Source organism: Hibiscus syriacus, unplaced genomic scaffold (assembly GCF_006381635.1).
Source record: "Hibiscus syriacus cultivar Baekdansim isolate YM2019G1 unplaced genomic scaffold, ASM638163v2 tig00002840_pilon, whole genome shotgun sequence".
In the NCBI taxonomy this organism is placed as follows: Eukaryota; Viridiplantae; Streptophyta; class Magnoliopsida; order Malvales; family Malvaceae; genus Hibiscus; species Hibiscus syriacus.
Genome location: NW_024061947.1, coordinates 485,963 through 509,711, shown reverse-complemented (window position 1 = coordinate 509,711; position 23,749 = coordinate 485,963). Strand labels below are relative to the sequence as shown.

The 23,749-nt window shown below is 34.0% G+C and overlaps 2 protein-coding genes across 2 annotated transcripts; both read left to right on the top strand.

Annotated features, from left to right (window-relative positions):
* The first annotated feature begins 1,884 nt into the window (after positions 1–1,884).
* Positions 1,885–5,631, top strand: LOC120154636 (thylakoid membrane protein TERC, chloroplastic-like). The gene is made up of 14 exons (XM_039166317.1): positions 1,885–2,158; positions 2,746–2,823; positions 2,932–3,017; positions 3,119–3,195; positions 3,364–3,451; positions 3,621–3,701; positions 3,782–3,838; positions 3,998–4,079; positions 4,269–4,318; positions 4,480–4,536; positions 4,631–4,709; positions 4,812–4,870; positions 5,164–5,221; positions 5,318–5,631. The coding sequence occupies exons 1-14, from the start codon at positions 1,954–1,956 to the stop codon at positions 5,407–5,409; spliced, it is 1,149 nt and encodes a 382-aa protein (XP_039022248.1). The 5' UTR covers positions 1,885–1,953; the 3' UTR covers positions 5,410–5,631.
* A 914-nt stretch (positions 5,632–6,545) lies between these two features.
* On the top strand, positions 6,546–8,770 carry LOC120153035. Its single transcript, XM_039165064.1, has 4 exons — positions 6,546–6,772; positions 6,867–7,039; positions 7,564–7,759; positions 8,273–8,770. Exons 1-4 carry the CDS (start codon positions 6,694–6,696, stop codon positions 8,497–8,499), a joined length of 675 nt encoding a protein of 224 aa, XP_039020995.1. The 5' UTR covers positions 6,546–6,693; the 3' UTR covers positions 8,500–8,770.
* Positions 8,771–23,749: the final 14,979 nt, after the last annotated feature.

Below are 23,749 nucleotides of genomic sequence, written 5' to 3'. Positions count from 1 at the left end.
TTTCTTAAAATTGTTTTAAAGACATTTCTAGATATTTGGCGTACCTAACCCAAAGGTCGATAACGACTCTAATTCAAATTAAATCAATTTCATCAAAAATATCAATTTTTTATTTTTAAAATCAATTTTCATTAAAAAATTATGACAAATAATATATAATAAAAACATGTGCTCATGCTTGTGGGTTTTAACTCGACACGTGATATTGTGGTTTTGCTCAATCGAGCTCTGTGTGCAAGCCAACGAGAAGCCAATATGGCTGTTGATCACTTCGCTAAGATTGTTGGGAACAACTTCGGCCAACTTATCCATTTGGACTCACTACGGCGCAAATCGATGCCCTCTTTCTACGCGACATCATGGGTCCTCCTTAGGCTCCTTAGTACTGAAAAAACTTGAATCTTTTAAAAAGGTAATACAACACATAATCATAAAGTAAACCTTAAAATTATTAAATAATAAACAAAATTAGCATTTAAATTAAATTTAAAATAAATTGGGCATTTTTTATATGTTATTAAATTATTGTTAATGCATTCATAAATTAATATTAAATTATTTTAATATTAAATTAATATTAGTATAAAATTATATTAAAACATATTAATATTAATATTAAAATGCTTTTAATTAATCTAAATTATATTTATGTATATAAATCTAATATTCACAATTAAAGTAATTGAATGGATTTAAATTTCATAATATTCTAAGCAACTTGAATTATATCTATAATAATAGATAAAATTGTTGATTGTTGATGACGTCGACTGTAGGTAATTCACTTCTTTTAATTTGGATAAAAAATTGTTGTAAGTGTTTATAGTAAAACAAGAGGAGAAAGCTGTGAGAAGGAAGATGAATACTATAAATGGGTGTAAAAAAATTCAATACCTCTTCTCAGTTGTAACAGAAATATTTATCTTAACTCTAGTTGATGAAGCCAATCATAAGATCATTACTCATAGATTTATAGGTTGATTTGATCGTTAAATCTTTAATTTTATTCTAATAGATCATATCATTATGTTAGAGGTCTTTTTTATGTATTGTAATTGCATTGGAGACTATAATACTCCTATATCGAGAGAATATGCGTTCTTTGAAAGATTAATAAACAGAGGGAACTTTTTCGAAGATCTACTTTAACGAAAAACTGATAGTCTTCAAAAGTGGCCTCCATATTATAACCAATTACTCTCATCAGTTGAAAAAATGTCAGAAAAATGAATTGATCAGAGACTTATAATAAAAGAAACGACTCAATTTTTTTCTTTAATATAATTCGGTTAATAGATAAAATTATCTTTACACTAGTAAAGGTGTATCGACATTTTCTCTCAAACGAAGGATAATAATCTTTGTTTAACGCAAGTATTCCATCTTCTCTAACTAGTATTCCTCGAAGTCATTTCAAGAGCTCTAAGCTCACATCGGAAGATTGAGGCTCTTGTATAGGCCACTTAATTTTTTTTTTTAAAAATATTAGTGAGACTATAAAATAATTGATAATCAATGAGAATAAAGAATTTTTATAAACATACAATGTGGAGATTAAAGTGAATAAAATATTAAATTAAAAATTAAGAAATTTGTTATCAGAAAAATAAAGTTATATATGTATTTTATCGTGATTAATGAATATTGATTTAAATTTTATTAAACTAGAGTTAAAATGTAAGATGAATTAAAAAAATGAAAAAAATATGAATCAAATTATAAAATAACCAAATTAATTAAAAAAATAAAAAAATATTTTAATTTTCAATTTTTTAATTAAATTGAACTTTTATTCAAAATTAAAATTAAAACTAAAAAATTTTAAATTAACTCAACAGTTAAACACAGTGAATCCCCCCGCCCGGGGGGGGGGGCGGTTAAAAGGATACCGATTCAATTTCAGTGGATAAGATTTATTTAGGCCGTTCTCTTCATCTATTTGCCTTCCCTCACATGTCAAAATTCCCGACTAGAATATTCTTACCGGAGCTCATAGCTCAAGCTTCCATGGGATTAGCCTCAGTCGTTCCCCATGGCGGTGCCATTTGCATCGCCCTCAACTCCGATCTCAGAGTTTCCTCGGTCTCGACTACTGTTCAATCTCCCAGATGGACCGGAGTCCGGTTCTCAAATCCTCGTCTCTCCGTCATCCATTCAGGTATCTTTCCACCATGCTCTTATGATCCGTGCGTTGAAGTATTTGTTTTTTTTTCTTTTTTGCCAAAATATACAATCAGTTCCGGCGAACTTTGAGATTTAATCAATGTACTTAAAAAGTAAAAAAAAAATGTTCAACTGTTGATACAATAAGTATTCTTGTCTGTCAAAATTTGCTTAGTATAATGTGTGTTTCCTGAATTCATAATTATTTGTTTGTGAAGCTGATGGATTTTCTTGACTATATTGATAAAAGAATGGGTAGAAAATACTATTAGTGTTGATGATTAAGCATTGAAACTATAATTTTTAAATTAAAAGGAACAATATATTGGCTGTACTTTGTAGAGTGGAAAGAGGCTTGGAAAATGAAAAAATAAAGGTAGAAGAATAGAAAGATGAAAATTTATTTATTTTTTCAACCAAGCAAAACTTTAATCTTTAACTCAACCAAGCAAAACTTTAATCTTTAATTTTTAATTTTGTAAGTACCGGATAATAGAAGACTGGCTGTCTGGCTGGCGGCATATTTTGATCATGTTTTTATTTTTTTTTATTTTCCATTTTAATTTGCGATTCATCTTACAGTGAGCCATAATCGCCAGGCAATATGTTTCCCGGTTGCTCGCTCCAGGGGAATGGAGGAGGAGGATCAATTGTCTGAAGGTGATTTAATTTTTTTTTAACTTAAGGAATTTATATTAATCTCCTAAATTGAAGCTTTTTTTATATCGTTTTTGGAGAAAATGATGGATTTATGGGATAAATCTGCAGATGAGCAGAATTCTTATGCTAATTCCAAGGAGAAACTTCAGGAAAATAAAGCTTATGTATCATCTGCTAAAAGTGTTGCTTTTTGGGTAAGTTCTCTCAAAATCATTGCTGTTTATTCTTTATTGAATGTGGATTCATATTTTCCTTTGTGGATTAAGACATTTTGGGTATTCATTATTATGTTTAGGTGTGCTCTGCAGTTGCTTTTGGAGTTGGTGTGGGGTTGAAGGAGGGAGTTGGCAAGGCATCAGAATTTTTTGCTGGGTATTTTGGATATTAGTGTTGAAAGTTACCCATTAGTCACTTGTTCCATAATATCTATCTGACTGATAATACATGGCTTTTTTTCTTGTTTTAAATGAATTTCAGATTTTTCAGCTTGGGTTTTTCTCTTTTGCCTGCCATTGCTGTAGTTATATGATTTCCTTTCAGGTACCTATTGGAGCAAAGTTTGTCAGTAGACAATTTGTTTGTTTTTATTCTGATCTTCAAGTACTTCAAAGTGCCACATATGTATCAGGTGCCATACAGTTTTCTATTGCTTAAGACATTGTTATAATTCCATATAACCATACAGCCTGAGGCTGTCAGTTTTTACTGTAACATCTCTGGAAAAGATATCCTCACACATGGTGAGCTTTTCCATGCTAACCCCTTGTAATTTAAAGTTTTTTATGTACAAAATGCAGAATCGGGTTCTTTCATATGGTATTGCTGGTGCAATCATCTTTCGTTTGTCATTGATATTACTTGGAACAGCTACACTTCAGGTGGATCATTGTTCAATTTTTAAGTTTGCATCTGTCATGCTTCTTTTCTGGGCTCATAAACTCCCCTCTGCTGTTAATAGAGGTTTGAGGTGGTCAACCTACTACTGGCTGCTATACTCTTATTCTCATCGTTCAAGGTACTGTATGTCTACTGATTAATGTGACAATCAAGTTGCTATTTATCTAATATGTTGTGGTATCTTATTTGCTAAATTTATGACAGTTTTCCACGTGTTATGTTTGCTTCATTGAGTTCAAATCCTATTGGCTCATCGTATTGCATTTTCTTGTGATAGCTATTTTCCAGTGAGGAAGACGACACTGATCTGTCTGACAACTTCATAGTGAAGACATGCCAGAGATTTATCCCCGTCACACGTGATATTCTACTTTTGAATTGCATTCTGTTCCACTTTCATTCGATCTTATGTAGTTATTCTGTCTATTGTTTAAAAGTTGACTACTTGTGTGCTGGCTGCTATCTTTATTAACGAACTCAGCTAATTTATTTACACTTCTTAAAGCTTTTGATTGTGGTTTTAATTCCTTTTGCTTTTATTGTTGCAGCTAATTATGATGGCAATAAATTTATAACTAAATGGGACAACATTTGGCAAGTAAGTCTTCTATAACAAGCTTCACATCCTCGGTTCTTGTTAACTTTATCACATCATGTTTGTGTGAACTAGCAGTCTTTTCTCATTCTGAAACAAATTTGAATTCCTTTACTGAGTTGAATGAATTCTTGATTCTAACAGGTGTCAAATATTTTGGACAGGCCACTCCTTTGCTTCTCACAGTAGCAGTTATTGAGCTCAGTGATATAGCATTTGCTGTAGGTTCTCATTATTCCTCACACATGCCTAGGATATGGACTTGCTGGTTAATGATGCAATGAGGATACTGATGCAAATTTCCATTTTCTTTAGGTTGATTCAATACCAGCTGTTTTTGGCGTTACACGGGATCCTTTTATAGTTTTTTCATCTAATATTTTCGCCATCTTAGGTAATTCTTTTTCTTTCTTGTCTCTTTCTTGTGCATGCACGCCCGTGCACACACACTCAGTCATACAATATGATTAATTTACTATATTGCCGTCCCTTCAAGGTTTAAGGTCACTTTACACACTCATTGCTGAGGGTATGGCAGATCTGGAATACTTGCAGGTTATGTTTACTCTCTCCATTTGACCTTCTTATGCGTATGCCTTAGATTTGAAGCCAGTGAAAATGTAGAACTTCGAATATTAGCTTTTACCTGTACATGACGAGAATGTGATGAATCATCATAAATAATTGAAGATATATCCATGTGACTCGTACAATTCATGTCAATATTCTGTTGCCAATTCGTACTTATCTTGCAGATAACTGTTGTGTTTGGCGCTTAACATGTACACCGATAAGTACAAATTTGTACCGACAACTTTTATACTGATTCTTTTCCCTTCCTTTGGCAGCCTTCCATTGCTGTTGTTCTAGGTTTCATTGGGTGTAAAATGATCTTGGATTTCTTCGGTTTTGTACCTTGTATCCGTATTGGTCGATACAAATTCTTCTTTATTTTCGAAAAGAACTTAAAAGAGAACTTCATGTTTTAATTCATTGATGCAGGATTTCATATTTCTACAGAGGCGTCACTCGGTTTTGTCGCGACGAGCCTTAGTGCTGGAGTGCTGTTGAGTTTAGCAAAGAAGGGTGACTAGCTAAAATCAAGTCAAGTGCAACTGCAGGTTAAAGGTTCTATATTTTGTACGTTTAATCCGTAAGTGCAAGTGAGCTCTAAAATTGCTGATGCTTCTTTGTTTCTCATCTCTCGAAACAATGAAAATGAAGATTAATTGTAGTCAGCTCATCTCTCAGCTCTAAAATTTTCTGTTTATCAATATAAAGTATTTAATTGAAAAAATAGTACAAGTTATTTTTCTTATTTTCATATCTTTTATTCTTATATTCTTCTTATTTTATTTTCTTTCTTTTATAACATTTCAAGTTATATTTTAATTTTCCCCAAAAAAAAAGTTATATTTTTAATTTATGTATTTGACCTCGAAAGTTAGGAATATGTTTAGATCACATAAATAATTAAAATTTCTTTATATTATTTAATTAAGAAGTATACAAAATTAAAGTAAGCATATGAAAAATGGCAAAATTGTTGAGATGTTATTTTTGGTAAAATAAATTTCTATATATCGATCACTCCAATTTATTTTCTCAAATAGGGTGGTTTCTAGACTCGTCGTATGGACCATCTAACGTTTTTATAAAAACGTATAAAAGGCTCGACATCTTGTTCTAAGATGCATGTATGCCTATAAACTAACAACGTTGTAGTTGGAATGATATTTTTTTGAAGACGTATAATCTTGACGTCTTGTAGTAATCGTCAAACAATCGAAATGTAACAATAATCTTAGATAAAAGATATTTTTTTCCAACCTTTTATATGAGCAAATCTTTATTCAACCTCATTACGCAAGAAAATTTACCCAAAAATGGCAAAATTATATGGATCTATCTACATATAAAATAATACTCGTAGCCTCGTTTTCGGCTAAAAAGTCCAATTGGAGTCGCTCTCCATCGAAAGCCCTAATCTAAGACCACAGTCAGATCTCGCAACGTGAACAATATCTAATATTTAACACGTGGCGAGATGCTACAAGGCAGAGGGTGATAAGTGCGCACCCCGCTTACGAAAGACTTGACCGACGTGTATTACAATTACCTGCAGTGCGAAGCGGTCACCGATCCCATTTTTCTGTTTGTACTCGTTCTCACGCAAACTAAAGAAAATAAACTCCCATTCCTCTCATAATTTTCTTTTTCTTTTTATTATTATTATTAATTTCGTTTACCAAAAGATTTAATAAAAATACGAAGAAAACCGTAGGAAGGAAAGGTGCGTACTGCGCACTTTTCCTAATTTCTGTGATTTAATCGTTCCCTTTTTCTTCCTCGAATCTTTGGTAATCTTTTGGCTCGCTATGTCGATTCGTAATCGGCTAAGTTGGAGACTTTTCTTTCGTTTTCTGGTCTGGTGGATTTTCTTCAGCTGTTTTCCAGGTATATTAATTTTCCCGACAGACAAACACACGGAAGTTGTATGCAGTAGATTTGATGTTGATATGATTTTAATTTGTTTCTTTTTTCCCTTTAGGATTAATTTCATCGGCAGAAGTTACTTTGGATTCGATTGAAATATTCAACACGCACGAGTGGCTACTAAGTCCGACGGTTTATTTCTCATGCAAAGGAGAGAACGAGACGGTTTTGCCAGATGTCACCAAAAAAGACGTCGTCTATTCTTTCAAGGGCGAAGAATCTTGGCAGGTTTTTTTTATAATTTTCCCTGATTTTCAATATTTTCCTTAAGTACTGTCAGTTAGTGTAAAATGAATTGATATAATAAAAATCAGGGCTCAATTTTTCAGAAGATTTTCTTGATCCTGTATTAATAGAGATATTAAAACTTCAATTATGTATAGCTTTATGAAATATGCAATCCCTAGTGGAAACTTGGAGAAGTTGTGGTCGTTTGAATTTTCTTCTGTGTGGATGGCAACTTAATGTAAATTCTCGCATTATGCGTGTTGAATCAAAGGTTCTTTAGGGACTGTATTAACTCTTTGCTCTCTATGTTTTACTGGTTCATTGAGATTTGGGAGACAGAAGAATTAATCGAACTAGGCTGCCCATTTGAGTTTCACATAAGTTTGGTCTGGATAAGGGTGCTATTACATTTTACTTTAACTGAGCTCTTCCTGAGTTGTTGCTGCTATATACCGAATTTGCGTGTATGACGATTTATTTGTTTCCGAAGAGTACAATAAAATGTGTAATCTTTGTGTTTTCAGCCTCTTACTGAACTTGAAAGCAAAAAATGCAAGCGGTGTGGGTTCTATGAGAAGGACACCTTTAAACCAGATGATATGTTTGATGAATGGGAGTTTTGTGCTTCGGACTTCAATGCTACTGGGAAATATGTATTGTTCAAAGGAAAGGAACTTAATGCTACATTTAACTGCCAAGATTGCAAGTCTCTTCCAGCTGGTAAGAGGATTTTTTTAGCTCTTCTCTCCTAATCTATGGTTTGGAACTGTTATGCCCTATCAATGGGCTTGTTGAGGGCATGCTTGATTCTCATTTCCTTTTCCTGTTACAAAATATTCCATTTTGTGTCATTGTTCTTGCATTAGATTTTCTGGTTCTTATTCTTCAAGTTTAAAATATTGCTGAAATTAAATTGTTTTCTTCGGCCCCATTTAATTAGGAAATCCTAAATTCCTTTGACATGATTAAAAGAGCCAAATACTTGTTTAAGGCTAAGGTTAGGCATACCAGCAGGACTATGGAATCGCCTGAGAAGGTTTTAAGGCTGAAAATACAACTTATTCATCATGTGTTCATATAATCTATTTTTCCTCTTATAGAATTGTTTTGAAATTGTTTGCTTAAGCTCTCCAGATTCAGATGTAGTGTTCCATTTGTACTATCCCAGTTTAATTTCAAATGCCATATGGTCTATCAATATATGCTGACAATGCTTTATTTGCTGGGTGTTAGGTGCTACCGGTTCGGGTTTTGAAATGGGTGATACAAGGAATAAAACGCGGGTTGCTATTATTGTACTGATTGGTCTGGCTGTTTTAATTGTAATAATAATTGCGATGGTGATGGCTTATAAATACTGGCAAAAGAAGAAGAGGCAACAAGATCAGGCTAGGTTCCTAAAGCTTTTCGAAGAAGGCGATGATCTTGAAGATGAACTTGAGCTTAGTTCTTCGTTTTGATTGAATGACACTGTTACCTCCTGTACAGTAAGTTGACCTTTAATAAATTTTGCTTTTTGTGGAGAAATATATATATATATATATATGTACTTCAACAGCTGTGTATTCTAGGTGGCTTCAGATAGGTATAATTGAGATTTGTGGCTCTGTTGTCACAGCTATTAGTTAAGTTCTGACCAGTTCCTAAGATTGCTGCTGATGAAAATTCCCTTTCGCTGTTATCTCGTAAATGGAATTCATCAGAAGCGGAGGATTTTATACAAATGGTTGCGCTGTGTTTGAGAGAACTGAAGTTTAGATTTTGCAGCAAATATTGATAATTCAAGTGTTGATTTTCAAATTTGGGTGCCATTTGCTGATTTGTTTTGCAATGGAAATATCACTGGCTAAGCTAAACCATAAAGGATTTGAGGAACATTAAATGACATAATGTAACACCCTAAGCCCAATTTGGCTTAAAGTGCCACATTGGGATGTCGATGCAACTCCTGAGTTTTAAAATATGTTCATTTTCTTTTCAAATGTACTCAATGGTATCATAATTAAAACATAAATAACAAATATAAAACATTTTACAAAAATCAGAACTTCATGATACATAATTTAAAACAAATAATATAACTTAAATATATAAGTGAGGTTTTATGAATACACATGCCCACTAAAACTATAGTACAATATTATGTTGGATATGCTGGAAGTCCTGTAACGATGATACTCAACGAACGACCCACACTAGAAACCTGCCAACAGAAAACATCCGAAGAGTGAGCTTACAAAGCCTAGTCGTATAATCACTAATCTAGAGCAGCATAAGAATTTCATAAACATAAGCATATTGAAGACATGGTACTATGTAGTAGGTGCATGCATAAGCTAGATCAAGTGTTACCTACTTAAGTCTTTATTGCTCTATCACTGAAATAGGGGTCTCACACTTCCCTTAATCCTCATTTAAGAGCATCGCCATGAGTACACCTCTAAAAGGTCTCTAACCCTAATGATTGAACATGCTACGCATTATCTAAATGCAATAATGATACTCCCGTGCATTTTCTGAATGAAAATCTGACATACTGTGCATTATCTGAATACAAATTTGATCAGTATTTGGTCTCACATAGCTCTTAGACACTAATTATTTAGGGAACCCGATGTCTCATAAACATTCTGAATGATCTTCTGGTCTTCACATAACCATCAGGTAGATCACTAGGGGAATCTGGTGTCACATAACATCGTTACAATTCCCGCACAAACTAAAGCATTGGCTTGGTCTCACATAGCCTTCAAGCCAAGCTTTAACATATCTAACATACTGAAATGATGAGACTATACATGCATGACTGACACAAACGGACATGGGATAGGTCTGGTGGTGTGATCGGAGGAATTTATGTGCATCTCGAAGCAATACCCCAGCCTACCTTGAATACATAAAAGCCTAGAGGTAAGAATCGGAATTTACGTGCATCGAAAGCTTACCCAACTGAACTAAGATAACTAACCATGCATATCTAAAGCCCATAGGCCACATAATATTAACATTGCTAACCCACTCTTGCGAGTGTACAGGTCTCGCACCCTAGTTAGTCCCTGAAGTGCCTCTCACACTGGTAATGTCCCACTAGGGCAACTATGGTAACTTGGATATACCTTAACATACCTGGACTCACTAAAGTGAAGTCAACGTCACACTACTTGTTATCTCGCTTGTTCTCTCATCTAAACCGTTAAGCAAAGGCTTACTTATTATATGAGGAACTGGCTAGCCCGATACCTGACTCGGGTTCAACTCTGAGTAGCGACACTCTAGTTGCTCTTGCTACGCTTTCCTTTAATTCACCCTTGAGTTAGAGGGACCACTGTACGTCCACCATTTGCTGACACCCTCATAGTACATGATTCTTATATTTCGTAGTCTAGTTAATTCATCATACCGCTTGTCGGTATATCCTCTATAATGATCATTCGTTCTTAGTTACTCGCTCTAAGGCCCATAATGGTATATTGATAATTTTAGCCCTAAGGCCATTTTAGTCATTTTATTGTACCCAAGATAGATGTTTCATCTTAAATGATATTAAACGCATCACTCTTGAGTCTATTTGACATCTTGAAGTCACTCAACAACTTTGGGTATTGATATCAAGCCTTCAGAATGTATACTCAATCTTCGGTATGGATAAAAGTCATTCTGTATGGAGACTAGTCCTTCGGTATGGAGACCAGCATCTTGTATAGTTACTAAACCCTTAGTATCAATACCAAGGGGTCAGTATCGATACTTCCTGCCTGAAATCCCTAATTTTTACCCTAATTCATCCAATATTGATACTATTCATCCCAGTATCGATACTCAAACCCTGAAATAGTTATTAACCTTGAGAAAACACCCAAAAATCATCCTAAACGCCATAGTTTGGTTCATAATCATGTGATAAAGCTTTAAGGAGTTAACTAGGGTCTTAAAGTGGCATAAAAATATCTTCTAAACCTCTAAAACTTTTTTGATCATAAAATCAAATATAAACCCTAAAATACTTAAATACTCAAATCTTAGTAAAGTCTTTAAATTTATGAAAGCTTAACACACCAAAGGATTAGAAATACACTACCTTGATTTTAGAAACCTGAAATGAACCTTCATTAGCTAGAAATCACCCTCCTCAAGGCTTAGATGATGAAAACGCCTATTGTTCTTGCAAAAATAAAACACAAAGCTTGAATATTAAAAAATGAGGTTGTTGAGAGGTTTATTAGGACGAAAATAAAGTATAAAAAAGCTCAAGATCTTACCTTGCTAAGGATCTTAGAGAGGGAAGGAAGAAGAGAAAGGAAAAGGATTGAGAAGAAATGGGAGAAACCTTGAAGTACCTAAACTCATATCAAAACTGATTATGAAGGAAGAAGTCCTTACAAATTGGCATGCGACTTGGAATTCAGAAAATCGATCTCGTTTTTCTTAGGGCGCTACCAACGTCGAGTTTCAAGCGAAAACCTTTAAGAAGCTCGAAGCTAAAGAAATCACATTCTTGTTATCTGCCATTGTACGCTTGGAATGTTCTACAAGGATGACGCTGCTCTAAGATTCACTGTTATCGCCAAATCCCATTTTTGGTTAACCTTACTTAATCGAGTTAACTCACTGCATAACCTGATAACCTCTTTTACTTGTTAGACAGAGACAACTCATCATACCATAACCTGAGGTCTTAGGCACTTGCTAACCCTATCTCGATACTGGCTACTAAAGAGGTGACAATAATTATCGACCAATGTCGATCTCTATGCTTCTGCAGCGCAACTCTGATTCAATACTTATCCACATAACCTAATTGTTTCTCATATACTTTGCGATCTACATAATATTTTCTCACCTGATCGAGCACCTAAGGTACTCACAATTGAAAATCGACCACTCATCTAGCGAAACTTGCAACATTTGACTCTCTTGGAGAGTACACAACATAAATAGGAGATCTTACATGTCTAAAATCTGGCTTAGGGGTTCTGAGACTAAATCTTACAATCGCTAATGCTTACCTTCATTGAGATATTCAATGACAACTATGGTTAGTCATACGAGGCTTAACGAACTTGATTTTCTTTAATCTGAAGCACACAAAGTTTTTGATACTATGTAACGTTGCATACTGCTATGTGTTGTATATAGCTTACGCTCATATACCAACATGAAGACATAACTAATGAGGCTTGGCTCACTTAGCTTATTCACATTCTGATCGCGCAAGAATAGATACTAACAAAATTAAAGGAAATCTCTGCACTTTGAGACTCGTAACTCATACCTGACCTTAGTGCTTTTAGTATATAAGGTAGGATTTCGAAACTGCTGCATCGAAACATACATCTTGTTAACTTACTAATCGAGAATACTTGGGGTATTTGTGCCCAGTTAGAAACTGAAGTGTCGTGGCACTGATTGAGGTACATCCTAACGTTTCTGGAAAATAGATTGATCGACATACTCTTTAAAGCGACTTGGTATTCTTGACTCTCGTGGAGATCTTCGTCTCCAACACTAAACTTGGGATTTCAAAATTTATGTGTGTCGATCATATGAACCCTCAAAGAAATTTTAAAATAACTTTTCTTATTATGCTAGGGTCTACCAACTTGACATTTAGATCCTCACACGATGATTATCTTCATCCAGTTTACTTATCATCACAAAATAATGCATGCACTTATGCCTATTGAAGCAACATGAAAAGTTGAGACATCTAAAAACATACCTGGCATCTCATCTACGTCATCGACATCCTGACCCTACTCCTATACTATTTGACAAGAGGGATCGAACATCGTTTAACCAGGAACAAGTTAAATTGCTCATCTACTCTCCTGTCCAACCAAAATAGGACAATCTTCACTATATGTGCCAAGGATCCACATCCATAACACTTCATAGAAAGCTTGAAGCACCTTCCTCGATGATTTTTGCCACAAAGCTTGCACTCTGGATACCTCAAAACTCTATTAGAGCCTCCACAGCTAGCAATAGACGGAGAAGATGACGGTCTCCCTACGTCTGACCTCTGACTCGGCTGAAGTGACAAAGTTAATGTCATTCTCCTCTGCTCACACATACCTCTAGTCCTCTTGGCCAATGACTGAGACCGGTCTACTAGCACTTAAGTCCTCATACTTAGGCTACATAAATCTCCCAACAAACTCTTCCTTATAGCTTGCACCTTCTCTACGGCCTTGTCCTGCAGTGTCAACTCTGAAAATACTTAGTTAGGTCTACCGCCAACTACTCATAGATGTTTATATGTAGCCCTTCAAGGAACCTCTTGCACCTCAAGGACTCAGTTGTAACTAAATTTAGGGTATAATATCTCAACTGAAGAAAATCCTTCTCGTGCTCGTACACTGAGCGGTCCCTTTAAACCAACTGACAAAACTGCATCCTCAAACCATCTATGTGTGCCTCACCGATATATTTGCCTCTAAAATCATCTAGAAACGGATCACATGTAGGCACATATGGTTGTAGAGTCATCTCTACAGTCTCCCACCAATCGATAGAATCACCCTTGAGCAAAGCGATGATGCACTCTAACTTATTTTCTAGGGTAAGATGAAGCTGCCTTAAAGTCCTCATTATCTGCCTCAGCCACTAATCGGTCGAAATTGGATCATCATCGCCTAAACCATAAAAGTAAATTATTTTATACCTCTTCAGTCTCTCTAATGGGGACTCCATCGGTACTGATATACTCTGGGTGGCCTGTTGCACACTAGGCGCTCTAGGAATGATGTCCATTATCTCCCTGAGAGTGGAGGTCAAACCCCTAAAGAAGGTCGCCTCTGTGACTCTTGTGCCTAACGGAATCTCATGATCTTTAGCCCTAGGCAGAAACTCCTTATTGACACTGTCTGGATGAGGGGCTCTGCTCTCAATCCTATCCTTAAAACCATGCTCAGAACTATCGGCCATCGCAACACTCTACAACAGATTAAGAAAGAAGCACCATCGGGATTCCAGATTTATACAAGTACTTTAAGTACTTAGAGGAATGTATTCACTGACACATTACTAAAAACAACCAATGGGTCATAGGACCAACCCAAACCTGATGCTCTGATAACACTAAATGTAACAGCCTAAGCCCGATTTGGCTTAAAGTGTCACACTGGGCTGCTGAGGCAACCCCTGAGTTTCAAAATATGTTCATTTTTTTTCAAACATATTGAATGGTATCATAATTAAAACATAAATAGTGAATATAAAATATTTTACAAAAAACAAAGCTCCATGACACATAATTTAAAACAAATAATACATTTTGAAGTTTACAACTCAAATACATAAGTAAAGTTCTATGAATACACATGCTCACTAAAATATTAATTACTATTATAATAATTGAATTAAATTTTTTTATCATTTCTCATATGAAATATGTTTGAAGAAGAAAAACATAAAAAATAGTTTGATTGATTTTAAAATGTGAACAATAAACTAATACAAAGTGTCCTTAAATTATGTTTCATAAAATAAAATAACCTTACTCATAGTCACCTTTGTTGGAAAGTAGACTACAAAATCAAACGGTTAGCGTCGACTTGATAATAATAATAAAATAATCAGTAAAGAAATAATCGTGTCGTGGTATAAAATCATTGCCTTAGAAATGATTTTATCTCGATAAATATAATCACAGCATATTCGTCCCATGATACTAACACGATAGCTCTGAATAATCATACACTCGAAAATCAGAGCGGACTACGGTAGTATTGCTCTTTTCTTCTCGAACAAAAAAGATGTTTTCTCATAAAGTAGAATAACAAAGCAAGTAGGAAAAATGTTTAGAGAAAAGAAATGATTTATGGTTTTCGATGCTTTGAACATCTGATTTTATGTAGTATTTATAGGCTCTTTTCATTGGTTAAAAACATAAATAAGTTTTAGTTAATATCATGTAATAGCCGAAATTATGATATCATCAATCACAATTCATCAACTTTAACAGTTGCAATAAACTAGCTGTAAGACCTTTTGTCTACTCTACTGAATCTGTCGAGGAATTAGTCCAGGTGCATGATACATCTAATTCAACATTCAATCAAATAAAACAGTAGGCATAAAATATGAAAATACTTTTATAATTGATTGGATAATGTTTCGTAATTTACAGTAATATTATCTAATCAACCCATTTGAAAAATTAATTTCGCCTATAAATACAAATGAAAAACATTTCATTATTAATATCAATGAAACTCTTTCGAATTTTCTCCAGAAAGAAAAACATGCGGCAAAAGTGTTACTACAATCACGACCACGAATTGACCGAATGGATGTGACGACGACACAGGCATGCGAAGGAATGATCTTACCACATTAAACAAGGGAGGGTTAGGAAGACTCTATATATATACCCTTCCCAAGAGATGGTCCCTTCCAATGTGGGATACAATGCGCTTACCTTCTTGAAGCATTACCAACAACTATCAATTTGTGACTAAAACTTCTATTCTTGTAGGGGTACTTATGATGAAATTTAAGATTATCACAAATATATCATTCTAAAATGGTAAAAGTATTAGTGAAAAATGTCATTCAGAATTATGAATAATAATAGCGATTACTATTACAACTATTCCATCGTTTCTCATTAAAAGTTGGTGTCAATTTAAGCATTGTATTAGTGATCAAATAGAAATATGTCGCAACCGACCCGTTAGGGAGGAAATGCTGATGAGTTGCAACGATGGAAGTTTTTAAAAGTTTTTGAAATGGTTTTATGAAATGTTGGGAGTTGACACCAACCATTTTAAAAAGCAATTGGAATACCATAAAAATCGGGTAATTTTAATAAAATATTTTATTTTTATCAAAATACTAAGTTTAGGGTCTACAAAAACCAGAAAATAGGTCCGGAAGTCGGTTACGCGTGGGGAAGGGTTAGAACCCCCACGGTGCCTATAAATTAGTACCTAGTTGATTACCTTATTTTAAAATTTAGAAATTTGGAGTTCGAAGTTTTATTTAATTTAGAAATCATTATGGATGCAAGTTGAAGAGGGTGTTCATTTATTAAAACCAATAGTATTCACCCTCTAACATGAATGTAGGAGATCAATTATTGTGCCCAATAACCAAACATTGCCTCAAAATTTAAAAATGAAAGGGTTTTTAAAAGGATGTCGACCTACTTCGGGAATAACCAATAGTCGCCCCCGGAGTATGATTGCGGGAACTATACCATTAACTCCTTAATAAGTCAACATTGCCTTGTATTTGAAAAAGAATTCAGTCAATCAACAAGTTTAAGAACCTAATTATACTAAGTGATTTTTTAAAGGAATTCCTATCCTAAAGTGTCACTTTATGAAAATTAAAGATCTTAAAGGACTAATCATAAAAATGGAGGCTCTAATATTAACCCTATTTGATTTTAACCAGTTATTGAATCAAATAATCGAGATGGTCCCTTGGGCATTTAGGCGAAGGCCAACTCAAATTACTCCCTAAATCAAAGACTAGATTAAAATCTAACCTAAAGTGGATGCTTTAATTAAAGACCTAATTAATTATGTTAATAGAAACCTAATTAATAGTTTAGGGATTAAATGCAAAAACTCTAAAGTTAAGGACTAAATCTAAAGTTAGGGTTCTAATTATTAATCGTATTAATTATTTTAGTCAGAAAGTCAATTTGAATCCTTGAGCATGAAGGTAAGGACCAAATTGAAAATTTCCCTATTTTAAATGACTAAAATATGAAGAATCTAAACCTAAAGGGTTAAACTTGAAATCTAATTATTAACATGGTAAGATTAAATTAAAATAAATTGTATTTAAAGAATATACCTTAATGACCGTACTTGAAATAGATAAAAAAGAAATTAAAATAATCTTTAAATAATCTAATTAAAATAAATAATTTAAAAGATAAAAGATAAATAAATTAAGAAAATAAAAAAAAGTTAAAGAATTAAATGAGTAAACAATTTAACGTAAATAAATGTAATGTCAGAAATTTGATTCGAACATCATGAATTAAACTAAGGGTTAAATTGAAACAGAACTAAAATTAAACATGCAAATCATGAAATAAAACCAGGACCAAAATGCAAAAAAAAAGCACTTAAAGTAGGGCGATCTCAAAGAAAATCAACCAATAAGTTAGTGTTAAAAAACATAGAGGAAAAATAGCAAAATTAAGACATTTAAATAAAAGAATAAAGAAATAAGCAAAAATTGGGGACTAAATTAAATAGGAGAGAAAACTGTAAGGACCAATGAGAGGGTTAATGTTGGGACAATCGACTCACCCCATGGCGCAGCGGAAACAAAAATTTGACGATCTTACCAGTGATCCAAGTACGATAAACCGAAATTGGGAGGAAAGGATGCGAATACTTACAGCGGGTTCCTTGAAAAATAGCAAGGACAACAACGACTAATTGTGGTGTTGATCGGTTCAATCGTAAGCCTCCACGATACCACGTCTCGGTCTCTACTCAGTTCACTCGATTGAGAGCAATTTGCTTTTCTAAAACTGTTTTGAGAAAACAGCTGAAGATAATGTGTAAAAAAATGAATGCTAGACCTTACACCTCTTTTTATATCCAAGTTACCCTAACATATTAGGGATTTTATTATTTCAAATTAATTAAATATTTATTTAATTAATTTAAATTAAATATTCGAGATAATTAAAACATATGTATATCAAATATAAATATATTAACTCTAGATATATTTTAGTAACGTACAACAAATTGTACATCTTTGCTCATTCCAACCCTAGGGTGTGACCCTGTGGGTTCTTGTAACGTTAACAATAATTATTAGAACAATTCTAATATTACATACAATGAGTGACATCTAGCAATATATCATTGTCACCTAAGTTACAAGAAAATATGATTCGAAATATCATCTTCGTAATTAACTCTTTTATGTATTACATCATTTTGTCCTTTATATCTAGAATAGACACAAGTCTTGGAATAGTCACACTTATATAGCCCATCTATTGTTTCTTGATGTTTAGAGTAGACTTTAATTAACGAATAATTTGTGATATCTCATATCAACTTATTCGAGCATGGCCATGCATTTCTAGTCTCACTCTCAATCAAGTGGCCTATAATATATTTCCAATTATGTAGGAATGACAAATTCTATCTTAATCATACACACCTACTACATATATCGAGATATATTCACTAACAGTCTTTATAAAGAAACCAATTACGGAGCATGTTTAACTGCATCAAAACATACAACAATATATGTTGGGATAACATTGATCTCAAGTCTGAGGATCATACATATAGTCATCACCATGAGCAATGTTATGACTGTCACATAATAATCCAAGACATATGCTCATGATGGGTCAATCCAATACATTGTTCTCTAACAATATAATCATTTATCAATTCTGACATCTCTATGTCAATGACAACTCATTGTCATCAATCAATAACATGTTAGTCTTAAGCGTATTATTATTGTCCATGCCCATAATAATACTTGACTAGGGATCTTTTAATAATAAAAATTATGTTATTATATGGACTTTATTATCTTCCAGTTTATGTTAAACATATATATATAACTGAAAATAATAGCGGCAATGCCTTTATTCAATAAAATCGGTAAATAAAATGTATCATTACAATCATCATATGATTGGTCTTTGGGCATACTCTAACAATTAAACCCTCAAGACTAAACCACGCAGAGATGAGGGGTCAAAACATTATCGTTTAGCTGGCCTATAAAAGGGCCTTATATTCTTTATTTTTCTCATTTTTGCTTCTTCACTATCTCTCTCTCCTCCCTTAAAATTCTATCCCCTCTCTCGAAACTTCCCCAGAGTCCGATGGATGCACTGTCATTGATCGTCAGGCTGGTTACTGCATCATCATCGTATTCGGTGGCCGTTCGAGTCTAAAATTTCTAGGTTGGCTCTCCTCGATGCCGTGACTTTAGATCGGGGCTTAATTTTGCAAGAATCGACTTTCATCGTCGTGGAATAGGGTTGAGACCTTCTGCCTTTTGGGGCTCCGATATCTGCCATCCACCGTCAGATCAAGATGGATATGAGATATGTCATTCGCCTCGCTTGTGTGTGTCTCTTCACCGTTGGGATTTTTCATCGGAGGCTCCCATCGCCGGCAAGAGGCTTAGGTCAAAAGGGTAACATTCTTCTTCTCTTTCGTTGTTTTTTCGCCTTTTTTATTGTTCTGGTTAGTTTCGAATAGAACAAAATAAAAAAAAAAACTAAAATTGCTTACTGAAAAATGGTGTTGTTTTGCTCTATTTTTTTCTTCGTAATGCTTTTCTCTATTATTGCTCATAAAAAGAAATTGGGGGATACCTTTACATTTTTTGATGTAGGTTTTATACCAAAAAAATGAAACAAAGAATTACATTTTGTTACTGTTTTTCCGTCTGATTTTTCATCGTTTTCTCCTTTCTTTTTGCATGTTTATCTGTTGGATTTGTTGTGTGCTAGAGATGTTTTTGAACCAAGGGGTGGGGCACAACTGGAAAATTCGGTTGTTGAGGAAGCCTTGGAGAGTACGGGCGCATGAGGTCTTGCCTTGGAGACTTTTGGAATGATAGAGGCGGTTGTGACATTGCTTTGTGAATTAGGGTTTGCCTAAACCTCACAAATGAACATTCAGTCATAATTTTGGGTCGATTTCTTTGTAAAATGGGTTGGGTGTAATGGGTTTAAAGTCTTGTAATGGTTTGGTATTTGGGTATCTGTAATATCCCAAAATAAGGGTTAGTGACTAAAATAGAAATTTTGAAATTTTGAAGTCTGATTTTGAAAGATTTAAAAGCTTAGTGATTAAATTGGAATACTTAGTGGATGTTTGTTGGTAATTATTAAAGGAAATAAAGGGTAAAATGGTCATTTGACCATAAAGATTTTTTATCTTTCTTTTGAGCTTATAAAACACGTGGAAAGAGTGAGAAAGGAAAAGAAAAGTCTAGAGCTTGGGTTGTCTCCTTCCTCTTCTCTTCCCGTAAGCTCCATGGCAAAGGTAAGCTTAATTTCAGTTGGTTAATTCTTAAGTTTTAAGCTTAGTTTTGATTCTTGGGGTGCTAAGAAAGATTATTTAAAGATTAAACTATGTTGAAACTTCAAAAATGGATGAGTTATGAAGGACTAAATATGAAGAGTTTTTAAGTGAATTAGTGAAATAGAAGGAGTTAATAGATTTTGAAGCTGAATTTGACTTGTCAATGTTTAAATTAAGAGATATGAAGTGATAAAATGAGTTTAAAAACATGTTGAAAATCTGGTATGATTCTTGAAGTTAATAAAGAGGAGAGGATATTAAGGTTCAAGAAGAGGTAAATGAATATAAATGAGTTTAAACATGTATATATAAGTTAGTAATTTGAAAGGGGATGAAATATGAAGCATTTGAGTTGAATTAAATGGATTTTCGTGCCTAAAAGAGCATTTTCTGGGCAAGATGCATCAGTACACATTCAATATGCACCGATGCATTCTTAAAAGAAGAAACATCGAATGCCATGAATGCATCGATGCACTATGAGTATGCACCGATGCACCATGCACCAAGACAAATTTTGAAGGTGCATCGATGCATTAAGGGGTGCATCGATGCATGAATATTTCGAAGCTATTTTGGGTACCGATGCACTATAGGTGCATCGGTACACCCCTAAAGGAAAAAGTGAATATTAGTTTATTAAGTTCATTTAAGTTGTTAGTATCGGATTACAAGGTGTAGGTATCTGATAATTGCCTTAAAATGTATAATTATTATGTAGATACAGAGCCTAAACAAGTTCCGGAATCATTGACAAGTAAGATCGATCAAGGGGAAAGTTTAGAGATCGGTTTTGACTAGTAAGTCCAGGTGAGTGCATGCTAGTTATATGATGTGTAATGGAAATATGACTTGCGACGAGTCTATTTCCTATATTAGAATGCATAAATTAATGAATATAAGCATGTTTTGATAGGAGTATATGTGTTGTATGTTGATATGTTTTGTATATGATACAGGATGTAAGTAAAACATTATTATAAGATAATGGGAGATAATAAAATAAGATGTGTAAAGATATTATTGTAAGAGACAAGCCATGTAAGTATAGGTTACTGATAGAATAATTAAGCTAAGGTTTATTGTGATACATATATATAAGAATGCAATGTAAATTACATAAGTGATAAGTCATTAAGCTATATGTGACTATGAGAATATTTAAGAGAATAAAATATAAATAAGAAGATAATAAGTTAAGAGACTCTTTGAAAATGGTATATAAATTAGGGGACACGAACATAACGATGATATGGACCTATAGGCTAAGCACTATAAGAAAGAGTAATATATTTTAAAAGGAAACTATGTTATAAGAGTTATAAAATGAAGAACTATAAAACTCTATGAGGAGGTTATAGGAGTTATGTAGAACTAAATAAAATGGATAGAGTAACTCTAATTAAGTAAGGTGAGATAAGTGATAAGGGTTATATGTTATTGTATAGATTAGTATAATAAATCATGTAAGCCGGTACAAAGGGAAAATGAGATAAAGATAAATAGCTTTTACCTATAGGATTTATATGAGATTATATGTCGGTGTGATAACATAAAAAAGTGAACTAAGTTCTATGAAATTGATCCATGTGAGTATAAGTAATGTGATTGCATAAGATATATTGATATAGTCACGTCTACACCAGATCCGGAGGTCATGCCACACGGTCCCATTACTAGGTCAAGGGCCAAACAATTCAGGGAAGTTCTCTTAACTAAGTGTCTTGAAGCTTTTGATTCATTTGATAACTTAACACTCTCTTATGTTATGTTATATAATGTTTTAGTAGCTAAAGAATAACTTAGTATGAACACATCTTACACATTGTTATTTTTAATATGTTAAGCATGTTAGGATAGTTTTATTATCATATTAAGCATGATTATTATATATACATCAAGGCAGCATACTTATAATGCATTTCATTAGTTTATTTGCATTCATATTAACTCTTAGGCTTTATACATTATCTTACACATATTAGGAGATGATGTACTTAGCTCATGACCATCATACTTAGCTCACATTACCATAAACAAACATGGCAGCAAGGTATTTAGCTCGTTTTAGCTCAATATCATGAACTTACCTTGTTTCCTTGCACATATAGGTACAATGGAGTGTGATGCACGTTGAGGTAGCTTGGTGAATAATTTGGACGTCATATATATAGCTCACAAACAGCTCACAAAGTACAAGGCAGCTCATGGAATGCTAAGGGAAGCTCGATTCAGCTGGAGAAGCTTCAGGCTAGCTAAACTTAGCTAGTTGGACTATTTGAAGCTGAGTTGCTAAAAGTGATGATAAAGGTAGCTGAATGTAGCTGAACATGCTGTTATGGAGCTCAAAAGGACTCGGCTAGGAAGATCATTCACAAACAGCCCCATGCTTGCTAGCTAGCTCAACACTCAAGCTAGCTTGGAGGAGACACATGCACGCCTAAGAAGAAGCACATGACCAGCCATCATCCAATGCACATGGGTGCACCACAAGGATTCCTAGAACACCCATGTGCCGTGCATATGACCAGCCCCCATGTGCCTTGCATGTGAACTCATTTAGGCGCCAAGATGAAGAGCCCTCTCCCTATTCGGCCAAGCATCATCTCCCATCCAAATTGGTGCCAACTTGATGAGACACACAAGAAATATTCGGCCAAGGATCATTTCCCTCCATCTAGGGCCAAACCATCCTCTCTTTTAGCATTTAAATTATGTCTTTATAGGGAGATACATAGGCTGGCCGAATCATCTTGTATTTATTCGGCCATGTCTCTTCATTTCCTATAAATAGGAAAACATTCCATCATTTGAAAATACACCTTTTTATTCAATTAAAGTGAGATTATTCTCTTCTTAAGTCCTGGTGACTTTTTATCGACTTATCAAGTATTTTATACTTGTGGCGTCAACCCCTTCCTTTCATCTTGATACTTCTGGTTCCTAGTTCATATAACTAGTGGGTCAAAGTACTTAACACCATCCCTCGAAGAAACAATATAAAGATTGGGTCTCTGCTCTATATAGCATTGGTTCTTCTTTGAGATTTCTTCAAGATATTATCCTCACAACCATCCTTTTATTTCATCACCATAACCATAGCCTTATCAACTATCTTCCGCTTCCATTACTCATTATTTAAATAGCCTACCAATTTACCCATACGTCTACCACCCTTAACCATTCTATTTTGAGCCATTCACTTTGCAGGTTGTTTTGCTTCCTTCCTAGATCCACAATCATTTGAAAAGGTACAAGTACCATACATCAAGTGGTATCAGAGCTTTGGTGGAAGAAGCAACGTGCAACAACAACAACAACAAAAATAAAAGTACAAAAAGAAGTGCAAAGTGCAAAGTGAAGTGCAAAGTCAAAGAAAGCAAAGAAAAATCAGAAAAGAATCACTCAAAAAGATTGAAAGCACTCAAAAAGAAGAAAAAGAAAGAAAGAAAAGTTGGAAGCACTCATCAACAATTCTCATCACCAAGCCATTCAAGTAAGCCTTTAAATTTGATTGTGGTGATAGAAGGTTGTAAAGTGACTTGTGTAAGTAACCCCTTTCATTCTCTTATTTCTAATTTCTAAGCCACATTTTCAATTATATTTGCTTTCCATTCCTACTAACCATTTGCAGTCGACGCTAAACAAGTAAAATTTACTC

Bases quoted from the DNA above. Each gene is read 5' to 3' on its own strand.
- LOC120154636 (XM_039166317.1), top strand. From the start codon at position 1,954: ATGTCAAAATTCCCGACTAGAATATTCTTACCGGAGCTCATAGCTCAA. The intron at 2,159-2,745 runs GTATCTTTCCAC...TTCATCTTACAG, and splicing joins TCTCTCCGTCATCCATTCAG to TGAGCCATAATCGCCAGGCA. The intron at 3,452-3,620 runs GTGCCATACAGT...TACAAAATGCAG, and splicing joins AAGTGCCACATATGTATCAG to AATCGGGTTCTTTCATATGG.
- LOC120153035 (XM_039165064.1), top strand. From the start codon at position 6,694: ATGTCGATTCGTAATCGGCTAAGTTGGAGACTTTTCTTTCGTTTTCTG. The intron at 6,773-6,866 runs GTATATTAATTT...TTTTCCCTTTAG, and splicing joins TTTCTTCAGCTGTTTTCCAG to GATTAATTTCATCGGCAGAA. The intron at 7,760-8,272 runs GTAAGAGGATTT...GCTGGGTGTTAG, and splicing joins TTGCAAGTCTCTTCCAGCTG to GTGCTACCGGTTCGGGTTTT.